This window comes from Apus apus, chromosome 4 (assembly GCF_020740795.1).
Source record: "Apus apus isolate bApuApu2 chromosome 4, bApuApu2.pri.cur, whole genome shotgun sequence".
In the NCBI taxonomy this organism is placed as follows: domain Eukaryota; kingdom Metazoa; phylum Chordata; class Aves; order Apodiformes; family Apodidae; genus Apus; species Apus apus.
The window spans coordinates 91,966,782-91,987,215 of record NC_067285.1 but is presented as its reverse complement, the minus strand read 5'-3'; the positions used below and the strand labels follow the sequence as shown (position 1 = coordinate 91,987,215).

Sequence of the window (20,434 nt, the reverse complement as noted above, 5' to 3'; positions counted from 1 at the left end):
AAATTTTACCCACTCCAGGAGTCATATGCGAAATGACGCAGCTATCTAGCATTCTCCGTGATAAGACATGGTTAAAGAAAAGCATAGTGAGGGAATGCGTTCAGTCTTCATGGATCTGTGGCTGTGGGATAGCTAACTCAGCACACTAAGGCTTCCATTGTTCTGGCAGAGGAGCGGAAGCGCAGTCAGCACATGTGGCCAAAATGTGCAGTGGTGTCTTACAGGAATATATCCTGAGCCCTTTGAAGCAATGCAGCTTTATCAAAACCACGAAAGAGCCATCGGGACAAATCCTGTTGCTAGAGGTTTCCGTTGTATGCGTTACATTTCCCAAATGTTTTCCACCGTGTTTTTAGGAGTCAAACAAAATTGGCTTAAAATCACTAAATACAGAGTGTTGTTCATAATGAAACTGGGGGCTACAAACTTAAGAACAGAAAGCTAGCTGAATTGTGGGGAATGTGGTTTTTTTTAGATCAGGAGAAACAGTATTTGAACCATGGTTTTAAAGATATTTTATTGCAGTTTTCTGGCTTTTGGTATTACTGAAAGACAGTGTATTTAGCCAAAAATATACAAAAATCACAAGAACAAAGAATCCACATCATTGCTAAAGATACACTTAGTGGGTTAATAAACCCTGAGAAGATGGTAGGGACAGATAAGAAAGAGTAAGTTAAAAGTCTGTGCAAGGGAACACTGCTGATAAAATTTTCCACTTTCAAGACAGCTGAGAAGGAACATAATCAACAGCATAACACTGCAAAATAAAGAGCACAGGTATTGTAATAAAAAAATCAGATTTATATGCACCAGACAAAATTACCATATATATGCAAATTGTTATATTAGTAGGTTTCCAGCAGCATTTTCAATTCCACATTACAGAGGAAATATCTAGGGAAGGACTGTGCTGCAGCTTGTAATCAAATGAAAGGCTGGTGATGAGAAGGCTGGATGGGCTGCTGCATGCACTTCTTAATTGGCTGTGAGGGGTTTATTTCTCAGCAGGCTGCTGCTGCTCTCTCACCAGAGCTTGGTCCAAGAACACTGTACAGGGAGGGTCATGATATGAGGGTAATGTGCCACAAATTGAAATTTCTTCAGCTAGATTCTGAAAAAGAGCAGAATAACATGGTATTTGTTTCCTCTTTTTGTTATCTACGATTCAGATGTGTGGGGGATATAGTAGCAACTTGGTCTGTGATTTTAGTGGGGGCAGGACTGGATCCTTCTCAAATGAATAGCTTTTACACCCACATGCTCATCATATGTTAATTTCAATATAGCTGCATTGATTGTGGGTAAGTTCTGGACTCTAAACCTGCTGAGAGATAAGCCTGAACTGATTGTATTTGTTAAGCTCTTTCCAGCTAAACTGAGAATATTATGTGTTGGGAGTGGAGTGGTTAACACTTGAAGTTTTATTCTGTTGCTTTTTTACAATGTATTGAAATAGATGTTGCTTTAGAGTATCTGAACTACAGTAAAAGTCCAGTTGAATCTGTGTACTGTCTATGGGGATGACAGCTGAAATCAGTTATGAGAAATCAATGTGCTTTTGGCATATATCAATGCTGTTAGGAATAGATTTATTAAGTTGTAGAGAACTGAGAAGACTGGCTTCTTTTCATGGCTCTCCATACTGTGGAGCTCAGTATACTTTCCTAGTCTCCTGTTGCAATTGAAGTTCACAAAATGATATGCTTAAGGAATTAGGATTAATTTTTTATTTACAGTTAATTACATTAACAAAAAGCTAGTCAAAATTGCTTATTTTATATTATTTGTTACTAGAGTGTTCTAACAGCATAAAGTGAATGTGGATATCTTAACTAATATAATGCCCCATGTAATGGAAATAGGCATTCATCGTATATGCATCTCCCATAGCATGTGGGAAATAGATAAATTTTATAATTGTGTTTTTATTTTAACCAGGTAAGTGAGATTTGTCATTTTTTGTTCATAGTCTGTTTTTGCTCAATGCTTTCTAGACATTTTTACTACATAACTTACCCATTAGTGGAAGTAGAAGTGCATAGTATTTAATTTTTTTTCCAGTGTGAGGTAGTGCTTCTCCACAAAGGAAATGACACATCTTTTCAGATAAAGCATCTGTCTTCCTATCTGATCTGGGTTAACCATACAAGTTTCAAGATCAAGGAACACTTCAAGTATAAACTTTAGTTAATTGCATTTCAGAAAATACGTCTTAAACTTAGAGAGGTTTTGTTTTTTTTCTTCTGAGACCTTTTAGTGCTTGCTGGCGGGACCCAGTGGCAGGCTGCAGGAGAGGAGTACTAAGTCCTTCCATGACCAAATATGGACATTAATCCCCCTTGAATTGTCACATCCTTCACATCCCATTGTCAGGGTGATTTTTTAAAAAGCAGTCTTATATTATTAATATTTTACGGTTTATCCAGGTGTGTCAGAGTGCGTGTGTGCAGGTGTCGTCCCTGTGGTGGCTGCTGTTCTCTCTGCCAGACCCACCTCAGTAGCCTGGAGAGCTCAGCTAGCTGTCCCTCAGCTTGGTGACATGGAGAAGGCCAAGAAATACTGTCCTGCAGGAAGAAAAACAGGAGATTTCCGAGTGTTTAAATTAAAGTCAAGGCCTAGCTGTTGATCTCAAAGGCTTGAGCTGTGTCTTTGTCATTGCACCTCCATTTGTTTTGACCTCTGTAATCTGCTTGTGCAGTTTGCCAGTTTGCTCTGCTTGTGCTCCACTCTTCCTGCTCCAGAATCACAGCTGCCAGAAACCCCTCTGTTGTAAAACAGAATAAATGTGTGGAACTCCTGATGTCTCTATGTGGCTGTTACCTGCTATGTGCTGGGTTTCCCCCATTGATCACTTGCAACATTGTCCTTGTGGATTTTTTGCATAGAATCAGAATGTCTTGGGTTGGAAGGGACCTCTCACGTTCATCTAGTCCAACCCCCCTGCAATAAGCAGGGACTTCTCACACTAGAACAGATTTCTCAGAGCCCCTTCAAGCCTGACCTTGAATGCCTCCAGGGATGGGGCCTCCACCACCTCTCTAGGCAACCCATTCCAGTGATCCACCACCATCATGTTAAGGAACTTTTTCCTAATGTCCAACCTAAATCTACCCTTCTCTATCTTGAAACCATTACCCTCTGTCCTATCATTACATGCCCTAGTGAACAGGTCTTCCCCAGCCTTTTTATAGGCCCCTTTCAGGTATTGGAAGGTCGCTATAATGTCCCCCAGGACTCTTCTTCAGGCTGAACAACCCCAACTGCCTCAGCCTGTCTTCGTAAGAGAGGTGCTCCAGCCTTCTGGTCATTTTTGTTGCTCTCCTCTGGACATGCTCCAACAGGTCCACATCCTTCTTGTGTTGGGGGCTTCAGACCTGCATGCATCCAGCTATTCAGATTGAAGTGATCTCTTCACAAGTCTGCCTGGACTTAACTGCAGATTCAGACTGTGGTTTTTGCACATTTATAGAGATCTGATGGGTTGATCACAGTTGAATCACTCAGCAGTGCACATTTGATCTTGGACAAATGCAGACATATGATCATGCTTGAGCGGAATTAGTCAGAATTCATGGCAAAATTCCTGACAGCTTTAAGCTTTTTTTTTTTTTTTTTCCCCTGTCTGTGGGAAGATAAAAAATACTCAATCCAGCATAAAGCTTGCCAATTCAAAGTTTACTCATCAATGTTTTTGCAAGTGTTTGAAGTGGCAGGATGATTTCAGTACAGATGAGCGTTTTGCATCAAATGGCCTTAGTGTTTGTGAATGGGCCCTGAGACCCTAAAGCTAGATTGTGTTTATTGTTGCACTGGTTATGTAGATCTTCCCTCTAGCTGACCTAACCTTGCCTGCAGGACAGCACTTGCCCAAGGAGGACTTAATTCCACTGTCAGCTGAGCAACATGGCCCTTAGGCTCTTGTGTTTCTCTCCTACCTGGAGGTGTAGGATCACCTTTCCCTTCCCAGATCCTTCCTTCCCTCAGTCCTCTTGCTGAGATCCAGGATCTCAAACGAGCCTCAGCACATGGTAAATCTCTGACACTTAGCGCCAGCACTGCTGGAGAGAGGATAGATACTGCTGGCAGGGAAGAGGATCAATAACTCATCATCAGCACTGCTTTTCATTCCTGAGCAGGAAATGCTAATGTCACTTGAATAATTTAAGCAGTTTCAAGTTTTGTGGCTGAGAAGACAATCATACAAAAGCTAAAGTCTACCCAAAAGGTTGGAAAGGGCTCCACTGCTGTGTCAGTGCCCAGCACTCTGATGAGGAATTGTTCCCTTCTGTCTGCCACCATGGGGAGTGAATTGCATGTTATCTCTGGGCACCAGCCCAGTGTCTTGCATTTTTCATATTTGCTGCTGTTAGCAGATAGCCAAAACACTTCAGTTTACACTTTTTACTCACCAACAGTACAATGAGATTGCCCAAAACACTTATATTTCTGTTTCCACTGAGTATCTGGAAACCACCAAGAAAGTAAGCCTTGTTTCATTGGTGAGAGCTGGATTTCCTCTGCAGCTCAGTGGATATGCAACTCGGGGCAGTGGGCTCCTGTGCAGTTTGCATGAAAGGGGACAACTACTGCCAGCCATTGGTTGCTAGTGGGTCTTGCTGTTGTCTCTCATCAGGGGCCTGGTACAGGTCTTGTTTGGTAAGGTAGTTTTGGTTTTGTGATTAATCTTTTACTTTATTTTGTCTCAAGAAAAACAAAGTTTGATTATAATTTATCCAAAAGAAGTAACAAAGCTTACTCTTTTTTTTCACCACATTACCTTTTCAGAAGTCAGCTAGTGAGGCTTGATCAAGTCTTTGGATAGAACAAAATCCAGAGGATTTTATTATTCTTTATCTTCAGTGAGTTCAGGTGAATCATTTGTCTCATCTTGCATCAAATGGCAGTGCCATAAATGTGTGGGATTTCCTTAATAGACACCTTTTTTTGGTATCTTAATACAGTTGTATCTAAGAATCAAAGCTTTATTATATTTTTAATTCACATGACAAACTCCCCTCACGGTAGTTACTCCTTTTCCTCTGATAAAGGAGAAACCACCTGGCCTACTACCTGTTATGGGAGGGGATGAGAACACTCAAGGAAATTGTAATGAACAGTGAAAACTAAGTAGTAGAGGATAAAAATTGTGTGTGTGGTAATTAAATGGCAGGTGTATTCTTTTCTAGGATTTTTTTCAACTGAATTTGCTAAGACCTTCTTGTGTACAGGGAAAGAAGAGAGAAATAAAACTTGTAACAGTGAATGTGGGTAGAAGGGATAATTCTTGAGAAGAATATAGCCCAAAACATGTCTAAGTACAAAAAAGCTTCAAAAGGGAATGGAGTCTGCTGTAAAACCACCACCACAGTTAACACAAAAGCACCAAGAGAGGCCAGTTCTCGGGTAATACAGTTGTGGCTATACCCTTAATGCAAGGTCTTGTCAGATGTCATTCAGTGGTGGCATACTGTGAAGATTCTCAAAAATATTTACAACCATTAAACCGAAAGAAAGCTGAAATCAGAGCACAGTAAATCAGAAAATACTCCTCTTTTTTTGAGTTAAAAGCTTGACTGTAGTCTCCTTTCTTCTTAATATTTTCTTATATCTCACATTTATCTCCTTATCTCCAAATGGCTTCATTTAATATAGAGGACTTTGTTGGAGGAGAAATGATGGGGGTATTTGTGTGTATGGAAATCTATGAAGGACGTCTGTAAAACCAAAAGATGATCTTTCTGACAATGTAAGCTTTAAGTTGTGGCTTTGAAGTGTTTTAATTGCTACTGTTTTAAAAACAGCCACAAATATTTTACTAATATTTTCCATGATAACATGGAACAGTTCATAGGAATGAGGGTTTTGTTTTGTTTTTTAAAAGTTTGTACACTTTGATAAGGTGGTGTCAAGTGCTACTTAATGTTTATGCAATACAGATGTCATTCTCTGGCCCTGAATTTTTCCATTTACCGAAAATGGTTATATAGTATTTTTGGAGAGACAGTTATTTGCACAAGCCAAACTTAAAATAGAAAAATAAAGAAGTTCTGTTTTTAGAAAGTTGAACATCCTGGAAAATGAATGCAGTTATTGTTCTATTACATTGCTAGTTCTATCTTTTTTTTCAGAAGGTGAGCAACACAGTGACCTTTTCCTTTACACTGAAGAATTTTTTGCATTGCCAAAAGTTTTTATATCTGAACATGTAAGCCTAGCTGCCAGCTATTGCCCAGATGCCAAGGAGGGTACCCACTCCTTCCTCCTTCAAGGCTGGCAGATACCTCCACTTAACAGATGAACTAAAGCAGAGTGGGTGGTGAAGTAGCATGCCTGAAACTTATATTAACAGCAGAAGATGGAATTCATTTGCTGTTACTCTATCTCCTAATGCAGTGTCTTTACCACAAGACCACTCTTCCTCCCAGTCTTGTAGAGGCATTTAGAAGCTTTCAGAGTGCAATTAAAATCATGCAAACATCACTATAACAATTGTATGCAACAAGTTTAGAAGCTAAATAGTATGAATTAACACACTGAGGATGGCTCTTTGAGCCAGTTGCAGTCAGGGCAAGAAGCCATATCTCCTGACTGACATCAGCATTTAATGTAGACTCAGAGGAGATGTCTGTATTGTTAGTTTAAAACTGTGGAAAGGTGCCAGTCAGGATGGGGAAGCTGGAAAGACTCTCAAGCCAGCAGGATCTCCTCCAAAAAAGGGAAGAAATAATTATTTAGAGAAAGTATTATTCACAGTCTGTGTTAGAGAAACACTAACGCCAAATAGTGGATATACTGTACAACTACAAGCAGCACAAACTGAGAATGTTCTACCTCGGCATCAGTTGCTCTATGAAATAAAAGCAGATCTAGTTCCCTACTTCAAATGGCAAGATTTATAGTGTTCTTTTAAGGTGCCTAGTTTAAAGCCCTGAGAACAGATGTCCTTTATTCATATATGTTCTCTATACATCATGAACAGTAGCACTAGTGAACATTTCTTGCCTCTATCATGCCAGTAAATATTAAGAGACTGCTACTGGAGTGAGTGTTGGTCATATTTAGTAATTCATTGGGCTTATGGGTAAGAACATCCATGCAAACTGTACATGGCCAGTATTATACTGACAGAATGAGCTGTTAGCCACCTCTAGTTTAAACTGTAGAACTATTAGTAAATGGAGCTTTTATGAAAATATACAATGTATTTGTTATGGTTTTATTTCCAGAAACTGTAGTGAAGGTTGTAAGTTGATTAAAAAACAGACCCAGGTAAGCTTTGCTTTCTCCAACCATGAGAAGGTCCCCGTAAATATATTGTATGCTGGTTTATTAGCTTATACTGGTTGGTGTTTTGTGGCTCCTGGCAAATGTTGTTCAGGAAAAGGATTTCAAATTCACACATCAAATTTCTTCCCCTGATTATCTGTGTGTCTTCGAGCAAGCAAATTAAACTGGTCAAGACTTAATTTTACAGACAGGTAAACTAGTATTGAGCTAGAGAGTACTAACATCCAGTGGCAGCATATTTCCCCAGTCCTACCACCACCAGCTCAGCTGGGCCACAGTGCCACCAGACTGCCATGCAGCAACTCACACATTCACTGCAGTCAGATACCTTCATTCTCAGACTATCAGTGATGCATTGGCCATGACAGAGACATCACACTTCCCTGGTGCAATCCTTTGTTTCATGACATGCTTTCTGGGTAGGTGTTACTGTTCTGCATCAGCATTCTGGTTTGTGTTTTGTGATTCTCTCTCAGGAGGGGGTGGCTGGAAGTGTCATGCTTAGGTACTGTGGATGTCACAGATACAACCTGAGAACTGCTTTTGTCTTGCCCTCTCAGCCCATAGTCACACACAGAGTGCCAGCACAGTGTTGGGAGGTGACACAGCTCTCTTGGCAGCTGCCGCATTTGCTTTGTGTGAACCAAACACCGGCTGCATGATCATGTGGTTTGGGGCAGGGACCAAAACAGCCCCTTTTCTGCCTCAGTGAGCTGTGAGATTGACTCCAAATGCATGGGTGTCACTCTTGTGCTCCAGAGGACATTTAATAACTTAGATGAGTGGGACAGCTTCCGCTCTAAACCTGAAGATTATTCCCTCCTCAAATCTGAGCAAGCAAGGGCAAGCACGTGCAGGACACCCTCCTAGTGGGTGATGGCCGTAGAGTCTCTTTGGGCAACGTGAAGAGCTGAATTTGGCACTTGGACATCTAATGTTGAGTAGCTGAGTTCTACTGGGAAAAAATGCAGAAGCCCTATGCTTTCCTATTATGATTTTGCAAATCTAGCTCTTCACTTTGTTTCTATGAGGTGATAGGAAATAAAGGGCTTTTTGGTTGGAGCCCAGTGGGTTATTTCCTGTGAAATCCAACCCTATTCCCCCCCCCCCCCCCCCCCCGATTCTGTACTTTTCCTCCAAACTGAGGAAATGGCTTTGTTTTCTGGCAAGTCCTACAGCCACTAAGCAGGGGTGTGCATTCACAGGCAGTCCAGCTGGAGTGATAACAGGAACTTCACCTGTTTGTGTGGCAGGTAACATCCCTTGACCTGCCAGAAACATGCATACTATTGACTTGTACCATGCTGGGTTTTTCATTCTCTTTTTCAACAGCTTATTTCTGGAAGTGGAGCTGCTAGACTGTGTGATGTTAAATGCCATTAGATAACATGAATGGTGAGCCTGACTGGAAGTGTAACATTTTCATAGCGGTTTCAAGCAGATGACTTTTTTTTGCTCGATCCTTTAATATTAAGCATGATGTCCGTGCCAGCGTATTCCCAGAAAGTTACATGGACCGCGTGGACTTTTTTTCCCCCCAACAGTTGAGAATCCTGTCTTTTGCGCTGAGTTACGTAGAAGGGCAAGGCAGGGAGGCAGCAGGCGGTTGTCTGCGTTTTCGGACGAGCTGCCGGAGGGCCAGCCCGCTCCCTTCCCGCCTTCCCGGGCCGGGCGGCCGCAGCCCGGCGCGGGGCGCCCCGCTGGAGGCGGAGCGCGGCGGGGGCGGGACGCGGCCCCAGCCCCGGCCTGGCCCTTCCTTCGCTTCCCTTTCTTTTCCCGCCGCGCCGCACGGCAGCCGCCGCGGGGAGCCTCCCCGGCGCGGCAAGCTGACGGTCCCGCCGGCTGGTGCTGGGCGCCCGGGGACGGCGGTGGGGAAGCGGTGGGAGGCCGGGGGGGGGGGGTGGCTGCCCTGCCGGCGCATCGGGCGGCAAGCAGCGGGGAGAGCTGGAGAGGAGCGGCCGGAGCCGGGAGCCGGGCTCGCCGCCGCGCCGGAGCTCGTAGGATGTCACCATTGTTCAGCTGGGTGGCCAAGGTAGGCGGCTTCGCGCCCGCCGTCCTCCGCTCGGGTGAAGTAAAGTCCAGCCTAAGAGTTTGCAGATGTTCGCGTTTCGTTTCAAGGCAAGTCAACCATCTCCGGGAGGGGAGCGGAGCCGTGCTGCATTGTTCAGCTAAGGAAAAGGAGAAGCGCTTGAACAGTAAAGGAAATCTGATAGGACTCGGGGTTTGGGTTGAGGGGTTAACGAAGCTGCAGTGCTGGCCGGCGGTCCTGCCTTGCTGCGGATCTGGAAGGGGAGAGCTGTTAGAAACGGCACAGAAGGTGTGGTCTCTGCGTGCTCTGGTCAACACTTCTGTGCTTGGGAAAATGTGTAACAGCACTCCCGCTGTTTGTTTTGGGCTTTTTTCATGTTTTTTGTCATACTCTGAATTTATGAAGAGCAATAAGCTAGCTTTTAATGGGGCGACTTACACGTTTAAGTATGACAATGCATGTCGTGCTGGCTTCTACATCTGTATGTCTAGGGCTTCTGTAGTATCTCCACTGTAACTGTGAAACTACATATTGGTGCAAAGCAGGAGCATTGGTTAAAGAAATCCAGAATATAGTTTTGAGCTGATGGTCTTATTTATTTATTTTTTCGTAAGCAGTAAATCTGCATTTTAAATGACCTGTATATGATATGATGCATCGTAGGAAGTGCAGGAGAGGAAAGGTGAGTGAAGCAAAGCTGTATGATAGGCAAGAGTTAGGGGTTCCGTGGAGGAATTTGCTGGGGAAAAAAAAAAAACACAAGACAACTGTATCTTGAAGTTAGACTAATAGGCAGTCTAGTCTGCTTAGGCAGACCACAGAAAAACCTGGTTTTCCCATCTCTTTTGCCAGGTGGCCGGTTGCTTAATCACTGTTATCTATCCCTTTGCCTGAATATGTAACAGGTGAAGTACCTACCCCGGAAGGATGTTAAAGAGGGAAGTGCTTGGTGGCTGACTGTTACCTTTGTTCAGATTCTCAGATAGATTTGCTGTATTCTGTTTTAAAAGGAGCCTGCTTATTTTAGCTATGCCCTGAAAAGCAGAAAATTTTTCCTGTCTTCTTCCCACCTGTGTTTTTTTTTCTTCTGTTTAAATTTCTACCAGGTGGGGCTCTTGTTAAAGTAGTTCCCTCTGCTGTCATCAGTGTGTTCTTGAGGGTGATTTGCCCTATTGTCTGCGGGAATGATACTGGTTGATTTCTATGCCAGTTCTGACATCTATGCCAATCTCCTATACAGGTGGCTGTTAAAAATGAGTGATGCTGATGAGTAAATACTTCTGGATGCCATGGAGTGGTGGCCTGTTCCCTGTCCCACTCTTCGCCCCCCCCCCCCCCTGCATTGTCCACTTGTCAGCAGGACAAAGCAGCTAGTCAGTGAGGAGTTAGTCTTGGAGGAGGTACAAATCAGAACTTGTAGCGCACAGACTTGGCCACTTTTCTAGAGAGTAGCAGAAGCTCTTGCTGAAACACTTCTAACTGCTTTCAGGAGTGGTTTCTGGGCTTTCACAACTAATTATTGCAGTGCTGGTTCCTCAGAAGTGTTCAGTTTTATTCTTTTAATAGCCATTAATCATGAGCACTAATTCAGGAGGGAAAGCAAAGCAGTGTATTTAGAAATATAAAATGAGGCTTGTTAAGGAAGAAAGCTTTCCTGCCTGCCAAAATAATAATCAATAAAAATGTAGGAACTACTGCTGTAGGCTTTCAATGTAAATGCAATTTTTATGAAATGGTGGCCTGTTCAAGAATGGGGAAGGACTGGAGGGTGTGGGGGGACGAAATTGTCCTGCTCAAAACAAAGCTGTTCACCTGCATCTCTTACTTAAAAAACCCTCCCATCCAGTGCTTATTGTCACCATGTAAGTCCCTAGTCCTGCAGATCTTACAACTTACTCCCATGTGCTATATAATTGGTCCCTAATGTTTGTATAAATATTACCTTTTAATATGTCTTCATTACAGGTTTTTGTGTGCTGTTTTACCCAGCTTGTCTCCCACCTACACCCAGGCTCCTTGGGGGATGACTGTTGCGGTGCTGCCAGGGTGGGTCATGAGGCCTGTTCTGTGCTGGTGGATAAAGCCCTTCTTGGGTCTTATGTGGATTCATGTTGCCTGCCTTGGCCATATAGATGCTGGCTAAACCACTTGAATGATGACTCGGTGGATAATGAATTCTTAAACTCATCGCGGTTTAGTCTCCTGAGATTATTTAAATTTAAAAAGTTATACCTGTTTTTCCTGCATGATTTTATACTAAGTCAGACAGCTGACTTCAGGGAAATCTTTGATTGAGCACCTCAAAACATAGTTTGGTGAAAGTGTAAACTAACTTTGCACTGTTGTGGGTAGACAACACAGTCACTTTTGTAGATACACAGAGGTTATTTTAATCTATGTTCACTTTAGTTCACTGCAATAACTGTTAGTAAAAGGAAATAAACCTTTTTGGGGTCAGAAAACATGAACACTTTCAGTCTGGAAATAAAAAGATAGAATTTATTTTTTTTTACTCATTTATGGTGTATTTGCATACTATTAATTCATTAGTGGGAGTTAATAGTACAGTGATAGTTGTTAAGAGTAATTGTATTTGTTTGATCATATTTAATACAGCTTTAGTTTAAGTAAAAAAAAAAAGTGTTGTCTTCAACAACATTTTATAATGCAAGTTTCTATTCAGAAGCAGCTTGGCAGACACCAGAATTGAAGAACAGATAGCTGAAGAAATAAAAAGAAACAGTTCTTAGTGCAATAAATTGTATAAATAGAGAATCTGAGTAAATGTGTTCTCAGATTCTTAGCTAGTTAAGCAATTTATACATAGTTTGTCTTTCTAGTTACGAAAAACAGTACTGTGTGTAATAAAAAGCTGTGTTTAGCTTCAGCTTATTTTCTGTAAATGATTATAAACCAACAAGGAACCAGTTAAGAAAATTACAAAGGTAAAACGATTTTGCTGGTATGGATCAGTCAGCCCTGGTCAGCTGCCTCCAATTCCAGCATGCAAGACAGCAGGTGGGAAGGGGACGTTCCTCCTGAGGGGAACTGAAAGCAGGAGGGTTTCTCACTGCTCCCCGAGGAACCTCTGAGAATGGGTCACCAGCACTGTCAGAAAAGGGTGGGTTTACAATGTAGCTGTCTGCAGCTGGCTTGGCTAATCTTCAGCCTTGGACTGAGAAGCTGATGGTTTGGGTTTCTTCTACTCTGAAGATCAGATTTTAGAATATAGTCACAATAGATGCTCTGAAATTCCCAATAGTAAAGCACAAGTATGTTTGGTTGTTTTTGTTTTTCCCTGAGGACTGCTGAGTCAGAATTGCCTGTGAGCTTTCTGCAGTCTAGGAAGCTTTCAAGGCATCAAAAGAGAAAGTTTCTATGCTGTTCAGCACAGCATTGCTTGATTACTTGGCTTGTCCCATGAAACATTATTGAAGTAGTAATTATAATAATGGAAATGTTGCTTATTTTTCTTAGAATCTTAAAATAACTGAATATGCTATGTTAGAACTGATCTTGCTGATGTTTTGCATGATTTAAATTATTTTCTAAATGATAGAGTGCCCAGTAAACCTCTGGGAGAGAATGTGCTGTTTTTCCTGGTCTATTTTTGGGTGTATCACACTCATTTATGAGGATGCTTTGTTCTGGCTGTAGCGATGTGCCTCTTTCCTTTATTCCCCACAGCTTCCAGCAAAGTTGAGCACCTTTGGGTGTCTTTAATCCCTCAGCGGGTGACATATTTTAGCCAAATTATTCTGGATTTGCTTAAGGCACCCCCATAACCATACATTTTAGCACTGTCTAAAGCCCAGTAAACCTTGAAGTTTATTAAGCCTGTCTTACTTTTCAGCCCATCTTGCTTCTAAGGTGGTAGATTATTTGGGGAGGTAAATAAACAGTTACGGTGTCCTGTGGTGTACAACCCTTGTTTGTACTGCTGCATTTACCCCCAATAAGCCTTTTTAGAAATTAATTTGAACACTTGCATACTGTATCAAGAATCAGAGAGTTAATAGTGTCAGGGAAGAACTGGGAATCATTGGGGAGGGAGGGCTCAAATGCTGCACTTTCACTTGTAGACAAATCCCCTTGAAGCCACTGAGGCTGCGGGTAGGACTGGAGGGACAGACCCTCGCTTGTCTCTCAGGCCAGATGCCAGCAACGCAGCAAAGAGAAAGTTCAGATTTCTGCCAGAGCTGGGTTTTGGTGCCCGAGTTTGCACAGTGCCCCTATTAGAGATCACTACTTTCCTTCTCCGTATGTTTCTCCAGGTCGTTTTTTTTTGGGGGGGGAAAAAATGTTGTTACCAATTGACAGCTTTCTGATAAGTGCTGATTATTACCAAATACCAAGGAGTTGAAACATGCTGGTTTCTGTATGCCAGTCACTCCCCACCTTCCTCCACAGGGGCCTGGGCAATGACCGAGGAATATGCGCTTAGCATTTGAAATTAAGTCAGTCCTGTGGTGAAACCCCTCTGTTACTCAGCAGTTACATTCGCTTTAGAGCTGTTCACTTTTATTCCTGGTCCTTCCATTTCTTTTTCTGCACACCAGCCCTGAATTGTACCCGCTCTGTTTAGACATCCCTGATTTGATGGGAGAGGGCCAGTATACGGTCTGGCTCACACGGCATTTATGTGACTGGGCAGATGTAGTAGGACAGTGTCCTCTGCATTTATAAGGTACATTACGAGTGCTTAGTAAGGAGTAGGGCTTTCCATAGTGAAATTCCTGGCCATGTATACTGCCGCTTGCCACAATTTTCTTGAATCATTTATGCCTTTCTGAATTAATTTCTTATGAGTATCTACTTTCGGGTTCATGTCGACCTTCAGATTTAACAAGCCAAGCCTGAAAAGGTAGCTGAGCTTGCTGTTTTGTGCAGGTCCTGCCCTCTGCAATTCAAAACAACTTTTAGGCTCCAGTCAAAAACTGCTTGCTTTCCTTTGCTGAAAAACTCTCTGGAAATTAGTACTATTAGCTGTGTTCATGTGGTTAACAGTTACTTTTTGGGCCAAACCAATAGCAAAAATACTAGTAAATCCTGCAGGATCAGGGAAAACTCCAGGTCCCATCAGAGATGGACAGTACAAGAAGGGTTTGTTTGGGTTTTTGCCATCTATATATAGATTAAAATGTATATATGGGGCACCTCAGTTTAACTTTGTTTGCTTTACATTTGATCTAAAATACTGTTTCATATTATAGCCTGCTTTTTTGAAAAGCTTTTATAATGAAACAGTCTTTTATGTGCACTAGGGGTGTTTCTGAGAACACAAAAGCAGCGTTTTGGCTCTGGATTCCCCAAGTAGAAATATCTTTAAGGAGAAGTCAGGCAAAGCACCTCTTTCTTCAGAGATCAGCTCACAGAGCTGCAAGACAATTACAGTTTGATTTCCCATCATCCTGAATATAGAAGCTGTGGCATTTCTGAGAAACGTGTGCTTTAAGAGGATGTTGGAACATTTTTACTATGCCAACTAATAAATACTTAAGATTTTAAAACGGTTCAAAAGACTTCTTAAGTTGAAGGAGCTGAGGTTGTGTATGATGTACAGAGGTTTGCTAGTGACTTAGCATGTAAATCTGCAATAGAAACACTATTAATTGAATTACAGCTTGGCTATAATTTTTTTTATATAATTTTTTTTTTTTTGGTTGAAGCCTTTACAGTTTAACTGTTCAAGCTGAAATGTCATGGATGGCAATGACTGAGGAAAAAAAAAAATCTAAGCCTGAGTTTTGGCAATATTTTACATATCAGTAAAATATAAAAAGTATGTAAAGAGATGTGCCCGAATAGGAGCTTACTTACTAATTTGTATGGGGAGGTGAGACAGTAGAGCTGGGAAAAGCAGCTGGAATGAGCAGCTGAAACTCAGAGTGGAAGCTGAGGCAGGGAATTACATTAATCAGTGTGTATTGATTTTGTCACTGAGTTATTTGTAGTGAGTTGTATCTGAATTGTTTTTGGTTAATCTTTCTTTTTAAGCAAGTTACAATAATAAATCCTGAGATTAATGCATACATTAACATTTTAAGATATTTAAAGTACAATCTTTCTGAAAAACATGGTTTGCTTACTGAGAAGCAAGAGGGAGGTTCAGGCACCTTTGCCCTGTTGAGGTGGACTACAGCCTAACAACTGGGTTTCTGCTACCTCTTTTCTCTTGTGTTTGCAAGTTCCTGAAAGGCTAGGCCAGTGTTTCTGGATCAGCTGGCCAGTTGTGTGAAAGCTGCAGCTATCAGCCTAGATGACATCACCTGTACGCTGCATCTATGCTAGCAAGTAGCATATGGCAACAGTGTTTTCAAGGGAAACTGCTGGTGCTCTGTACCTGATTCAGGGAAGTGGGTTTACTTTGGACTAGCAGTAATTTGGTTCTGTGAACCAAATGCCTGTGTGCAGTGAGGTGCATCACAAACTAAAGATTTAGTTCTATTTAAATGAACGTCAGTTCAGGCACTTTGAGAGAGCTCCACCATGCAGTCTGTCAAACACAGAGTGGATTAGGATTATCCACTCTCAAATACTTTCCTGGTCCAAATTAAAAAAGTGAAGTAGTCGCACCTGTATAATACTTGAGAATCCAGTTAGGGAAGCTGGACAAACAGTGTACATCTGGCTTTCCAGTAGCTGGCCCTGATGGGAGGTATGTGGGCTTATCAGAGAATTTTTCTGTCATTGGGATGTTGACCTTTTGGCTACTGCTTTGTGAGGATTTCAGGCTTAAAGACGTTGTCCAAAGTTTATGTGGCTTCTGTCTGTCACTAACTGAAACACTATGAAGAGAAAGTACTGTTGTGTTGCCTTCTGTTCCCAGGGCAGTGTGCCTGTAAGCACTCCTGTTGATGGTCACATGGCCTAGTGGGAGGTGTCCCTGCCCATGCAGGGAGGTTGATGATCTTTAAGGCCCCTTCCAACTCAAACCATTCTATGAATAAAAAAAAAAAAACAAACAACACCCAAAAAACCCCCTGAAACAAACAAAAAACCCCAAAACATAAAAAACCCCACCAAAACACACAAACCAACCAAACAACAAAAAAGTCACCTTGGCTGAAATATCTGAAGTTTGGTCCCAGTTAAAAAGTTGCTGGCTTTGGACACATGATTTCTCTTTGTGCCTTTACAGCATCATCACTGTAATCAGAAACATATGTTTTTTTACAGGGAGAGCCTTTGATACAAAGTAACCAAACAGGATTTTCAGGTATATATCCTGTGAAACTGCAGGTTTGGGGAGCAGAGATTACTTGTGCATAGTTAAGCAAGCACACTCCCAGCTACTGAAAATGGCAAAGCTGAGGTAAACTATATACCTGCTTTCTTTTTCATTCAAACATTTTGGGGAGGGGTTGTGTGTTTATTTGAAGGAGCTCTGTAACCTAGTATCTTTTATTACATCTTAACAGTTGCCTCTCTACATTTACTGAGACATTGGTCTGCTGCTGTAGTACCGATGAGGTGAGCTCACTGAAGCCGTTGTCATGGAAATTTGGATAGTTAACACTAAATGTTTCATCCTAGTTTTGTTTCTTTAGACCTTCTTATAGCTTCCAATCCCCTCAAATGCAAGCCATGGAAAAGGAGATTTGTACAAGTGCTTTGGAGTTTTTAAACGATTAGGTACAAGAGGCCTGTCGTTAAAACTCTGTGGTAGTTATCGGGAACCTGAACCAAAAATATGTGCTGGAATTTCAGATTTGGGGTAAGTTCCCACTGAAATATAACCTGTGGGATTTGGCTTTCTGTGGAAGTGATTGACATACTGTGTTTGACATACAGTCATCTAAGGCTGACTTTTGTAGACTTAAGAAAATGTTCTTTTGTATGCCAGCAGAGCTGGTGGAGTGGATACTATGTTTTGTTTATACAATGCAGAATCGTATACAAAATTATTTATTGTAAGTTTTTATAATTCAGGGAGCATTTTTTATCTGGTATTTCTGAAGATTGGATAATGCTTCCATGTATGTTAAAAAATGACACAAAAAGTCCAAGTCCTCTTGTGTCCTAGCAGTTATAGGGAGAAGGACCCTGAGACTGTCCCTTTCTTTAGAAGTCCTACTGTGTTGTCAGAGTAAGAGAGAGAGTGTTTTACTCTGTGTCAGGTAGAGCTAACTAATACATCATGTCAAACTAAAGCATTCATAGGACCTAAACCCCATGGAAACCTCAAAATAAATTTTGAGGGGAAAGGGATTTCGACATGTATTTGGATTAGCTGCCTAAGAAGGTTATCTCGGAAATAATTTCAGTTGTAACCAGGACACACATCACAAATGGAGTTTTTCTCCCTTCTTGGGACTTGGATATTGCTAAAAAGGACAGAAGACTTTCAGGCTTTGTATAATTTGAAAAGAACTGTTTTTCTAGCCCTTATTTTGCCAGTGGTACCAGTTTTTGATGACTGTGACAGAAGCCTGAGAGCAAAGGAGACCAGGAGAGAGCTTGTCTCCTATTGTACAAATGAAATTTAATTCAATAAATAACTTTTTTCCCAAAAAATGTTCTTAATAACTAATTTCCTGTTTTAAATCCTGTTACTGACTTTTAGTTTAAAAAAGGACAACACTAATCTCCCCCCTCAAAAAAAAAATCAAGAAAAAACCCTTGTCCTGAAAGCTGTCAAGTGCTTTTACTGTCATTCCATTTGTAACTATCTATCAATAGGCTTCCTTCTGTTTCCCACCCCATAGCCTCCAACTCAGACCCAAGCCTGTGTCAACCCTGTGAAGGGGGGAGCTGCTTGCAATTCCAACCCCCACCCCTCAAAAAAGTATTTAATCTGTTGATAACAAATGGGCATAGATGTTTCTAGCTATTACTTCACAACAGGTATTGCCTACTTGTTCAATAGTCACCTTGTAAAATGTGAGCCAGGAATCCTGCAGGTATGACCAGCAACTAATGTTATGTTTTCAAGTGCTGTTTTCGTTTGCAAAGTTGTGTGAGAAGAAAACTTTTAAACAAAAGATGGAGAAGTTAAGGCTGTGAAGATGTGTTAATATGCTATTTGAAATACTTGTCTTGCTTTATTTCACATTTGTTGTTTAACAGTTTATGGCACTGAATGGATGAGCTGATGAAGCAATACAAGATGAAAAGAAATGGTTTGTATCATAAGGACAGAATGGGGCTGGGGAAAAATGAGTTAGTGAACATCATGTGATAATCCCTCCAGGTATGGGGCAGAGTATACTAATAAGCTTCCCAAAAGTAGATTTTGTAGGAATACCCCCTTCAAAGCCAGTCAGGTGTTGTTGCTTTTGGAAGTGTACTGAAAGCCCACGGAGGCCGTCTGTTAGCTGCAGTTCAGTTTTGGATCATGCCTTTTCATGGGGAGGAGTCCAAAAGTAAGCAACAATCTGTGACGTGGCAGTTTACCTATGGAGAGTAGCCAGGTTTTGTTGTATTTTGGGCTTCAAGTGAAGTATGTCTTAAGAGCATGTGAAAGAAAGCCTTAAAGTGTATCAGCAACATGATACATCTCTCCTGGGGAGGAAGCACCACCACAAAATATAGCAGTCCAACTTTACTAGAACACCGAGTACAATTATGTTCTATTTCTGAGCTTGTTTACAATAATCTATAAACAGAGTCTGCGAATTTATTTTTTTTTCAGAAAGGAAAGAAAACCTTTTTGTGCCTCTTTGAATTGCATGGAGTGCTCTCCATCTTACGTGGCTTTGCAGAAAGTGTAGCCTTTTCCAGCTGGCTGAGGAGTCACGAGGAAGGTTCTTGAGCAGAGATTTGTCTTTAGTATTAAAAGGAATGCGATACTGTGAAAGTGGCCTGAAGTACTGGCGACATCAATCCACATTGCTTAGCAATCTTCTGGATGCAGCACGTGATTAACGTGGAGGTCTAGTCATTATGATAATGTGTAAACTGTAGGAGTACCTGTTGGCTACATACCTGTTGGAACTCAACTCTTGGTGCTTACTGTGTCAGAGTAATCTCAGAGGACACTCATTCCACTCATCAACCATGCTCCAAGTCAAAAAGAACTGGATTTAGGAGATTATTCCGTTCTTCCCCATGCGGAATATCCTTTGAATTTTAGTGCACTATTTTTTATCAGCTTCTTACAGCCCTGCAAAATTTGAGTGTTGGCACCATCACCCCTGCTTATCGTACTCTAATGCCATTTCAAACCTAACTAAGCAAACTGTGCCCATAAGCAGGCACACATAGAGTCACTTTCCCTTTCATAGGTCCATGGCAATATTATTCAGCCACTGAGTTTTCCCTTACCAAGGTTGAAATGACATCTCTGTCTTGCGTTTGCAGGTCTAGTTTCACAGTCCTTATGATCAGCACACCTGTGGTGTGGTTAGCCCTGCTAGCTGCTAGCCTGACTACCCCTACCAGCCCTCCAGCTGTGCTCTGATTTGTTCTCCTTTCTCAAAAGATACCCACAAGTTCTCTGATTAAACAAGACACCTGGTGCATTTGAGGTATGGTAGAGAGAAATGAGCTAGACCAACATGTGCAGCTGGGTGTAGCATAGTTCATAGTTGTTTTAGGAGCAGTGTGGATGCAGTAGCAAAGCTTTGGATTATAGACACTGAAGTGTGAAGTCATGGAGCAAAAGTGAGCTGTCTTTCTGTGCACCCACTGATGTTAAGTACTTGGGGAGCTGTTGGTAAGAATCTCAGTTTGGCTTTACCCATGGTGTATTTGCTATGCACAGAATAAATCACAGTAACTTACAAACAATGGTTATCATCCAGGCACTAGAGGAACTCTAAACTTCCTGCATCTCTTTCTGAATTAAATCTTGGTTTAAAAGTGGCTTTGTGGAAGGAATGAAGGTCAACAAATAGCAAAGGAAGAAAGGGAATCAATGGATGAAAATTTTAAAAACAGTAATTGAAGTTCATGATTGGAAAGTCAGCAAGGTGTAGGAGGCTGCAGAGCAAGTCTCCAGGCAAGATAATAGAAGAAAAAACCCTGTGAAGACACTTGAGGGTAAGACAAAAGGTCTTTCACTGAAATTAAAATTATCTTGAAAAGTTTGTTACTCTTTTCTCCCTTGAATTTCTGTGAATGCCAAGGAATAAGGAAATTGTCGCTTTTAAAACTTATTTGTTTACTTCAGTG

General features: G+C 41.5%; 1 protein-coding gene across 8 annotated transcripts in view; it reads left to right on the top strand.

Annotated features, from left to right (window-relative positions):
- Nucleotides 1-20,434, top strand: part of TBC1D1 (TBC1 domain family member 1) — a 109,880-nt gene that overhangs the window by 29,205 nt on the left and 60,241 nt on the right. The window contains exon 1 of one of the 8 annotated variants that reach the window (XM_051616371.1): nucleotides 9,246-9,322. The exons of the other annotated variants lie outside the window; for them this stretch is intronic. Within the exon in view, the coding sequence (XP_051472331.1) occupies nucleotides 9,293-9,322 (30 nt within the window). The 5' untranslated portion in view covers nucleotides 9,246-9,292. Of the gene's footprint in view, nucleotides 1-9,245; nucleotides 9,323-20,434 lie in introns of those variants that run through there. 8 annotated transcript variants of the gene reach the window in all.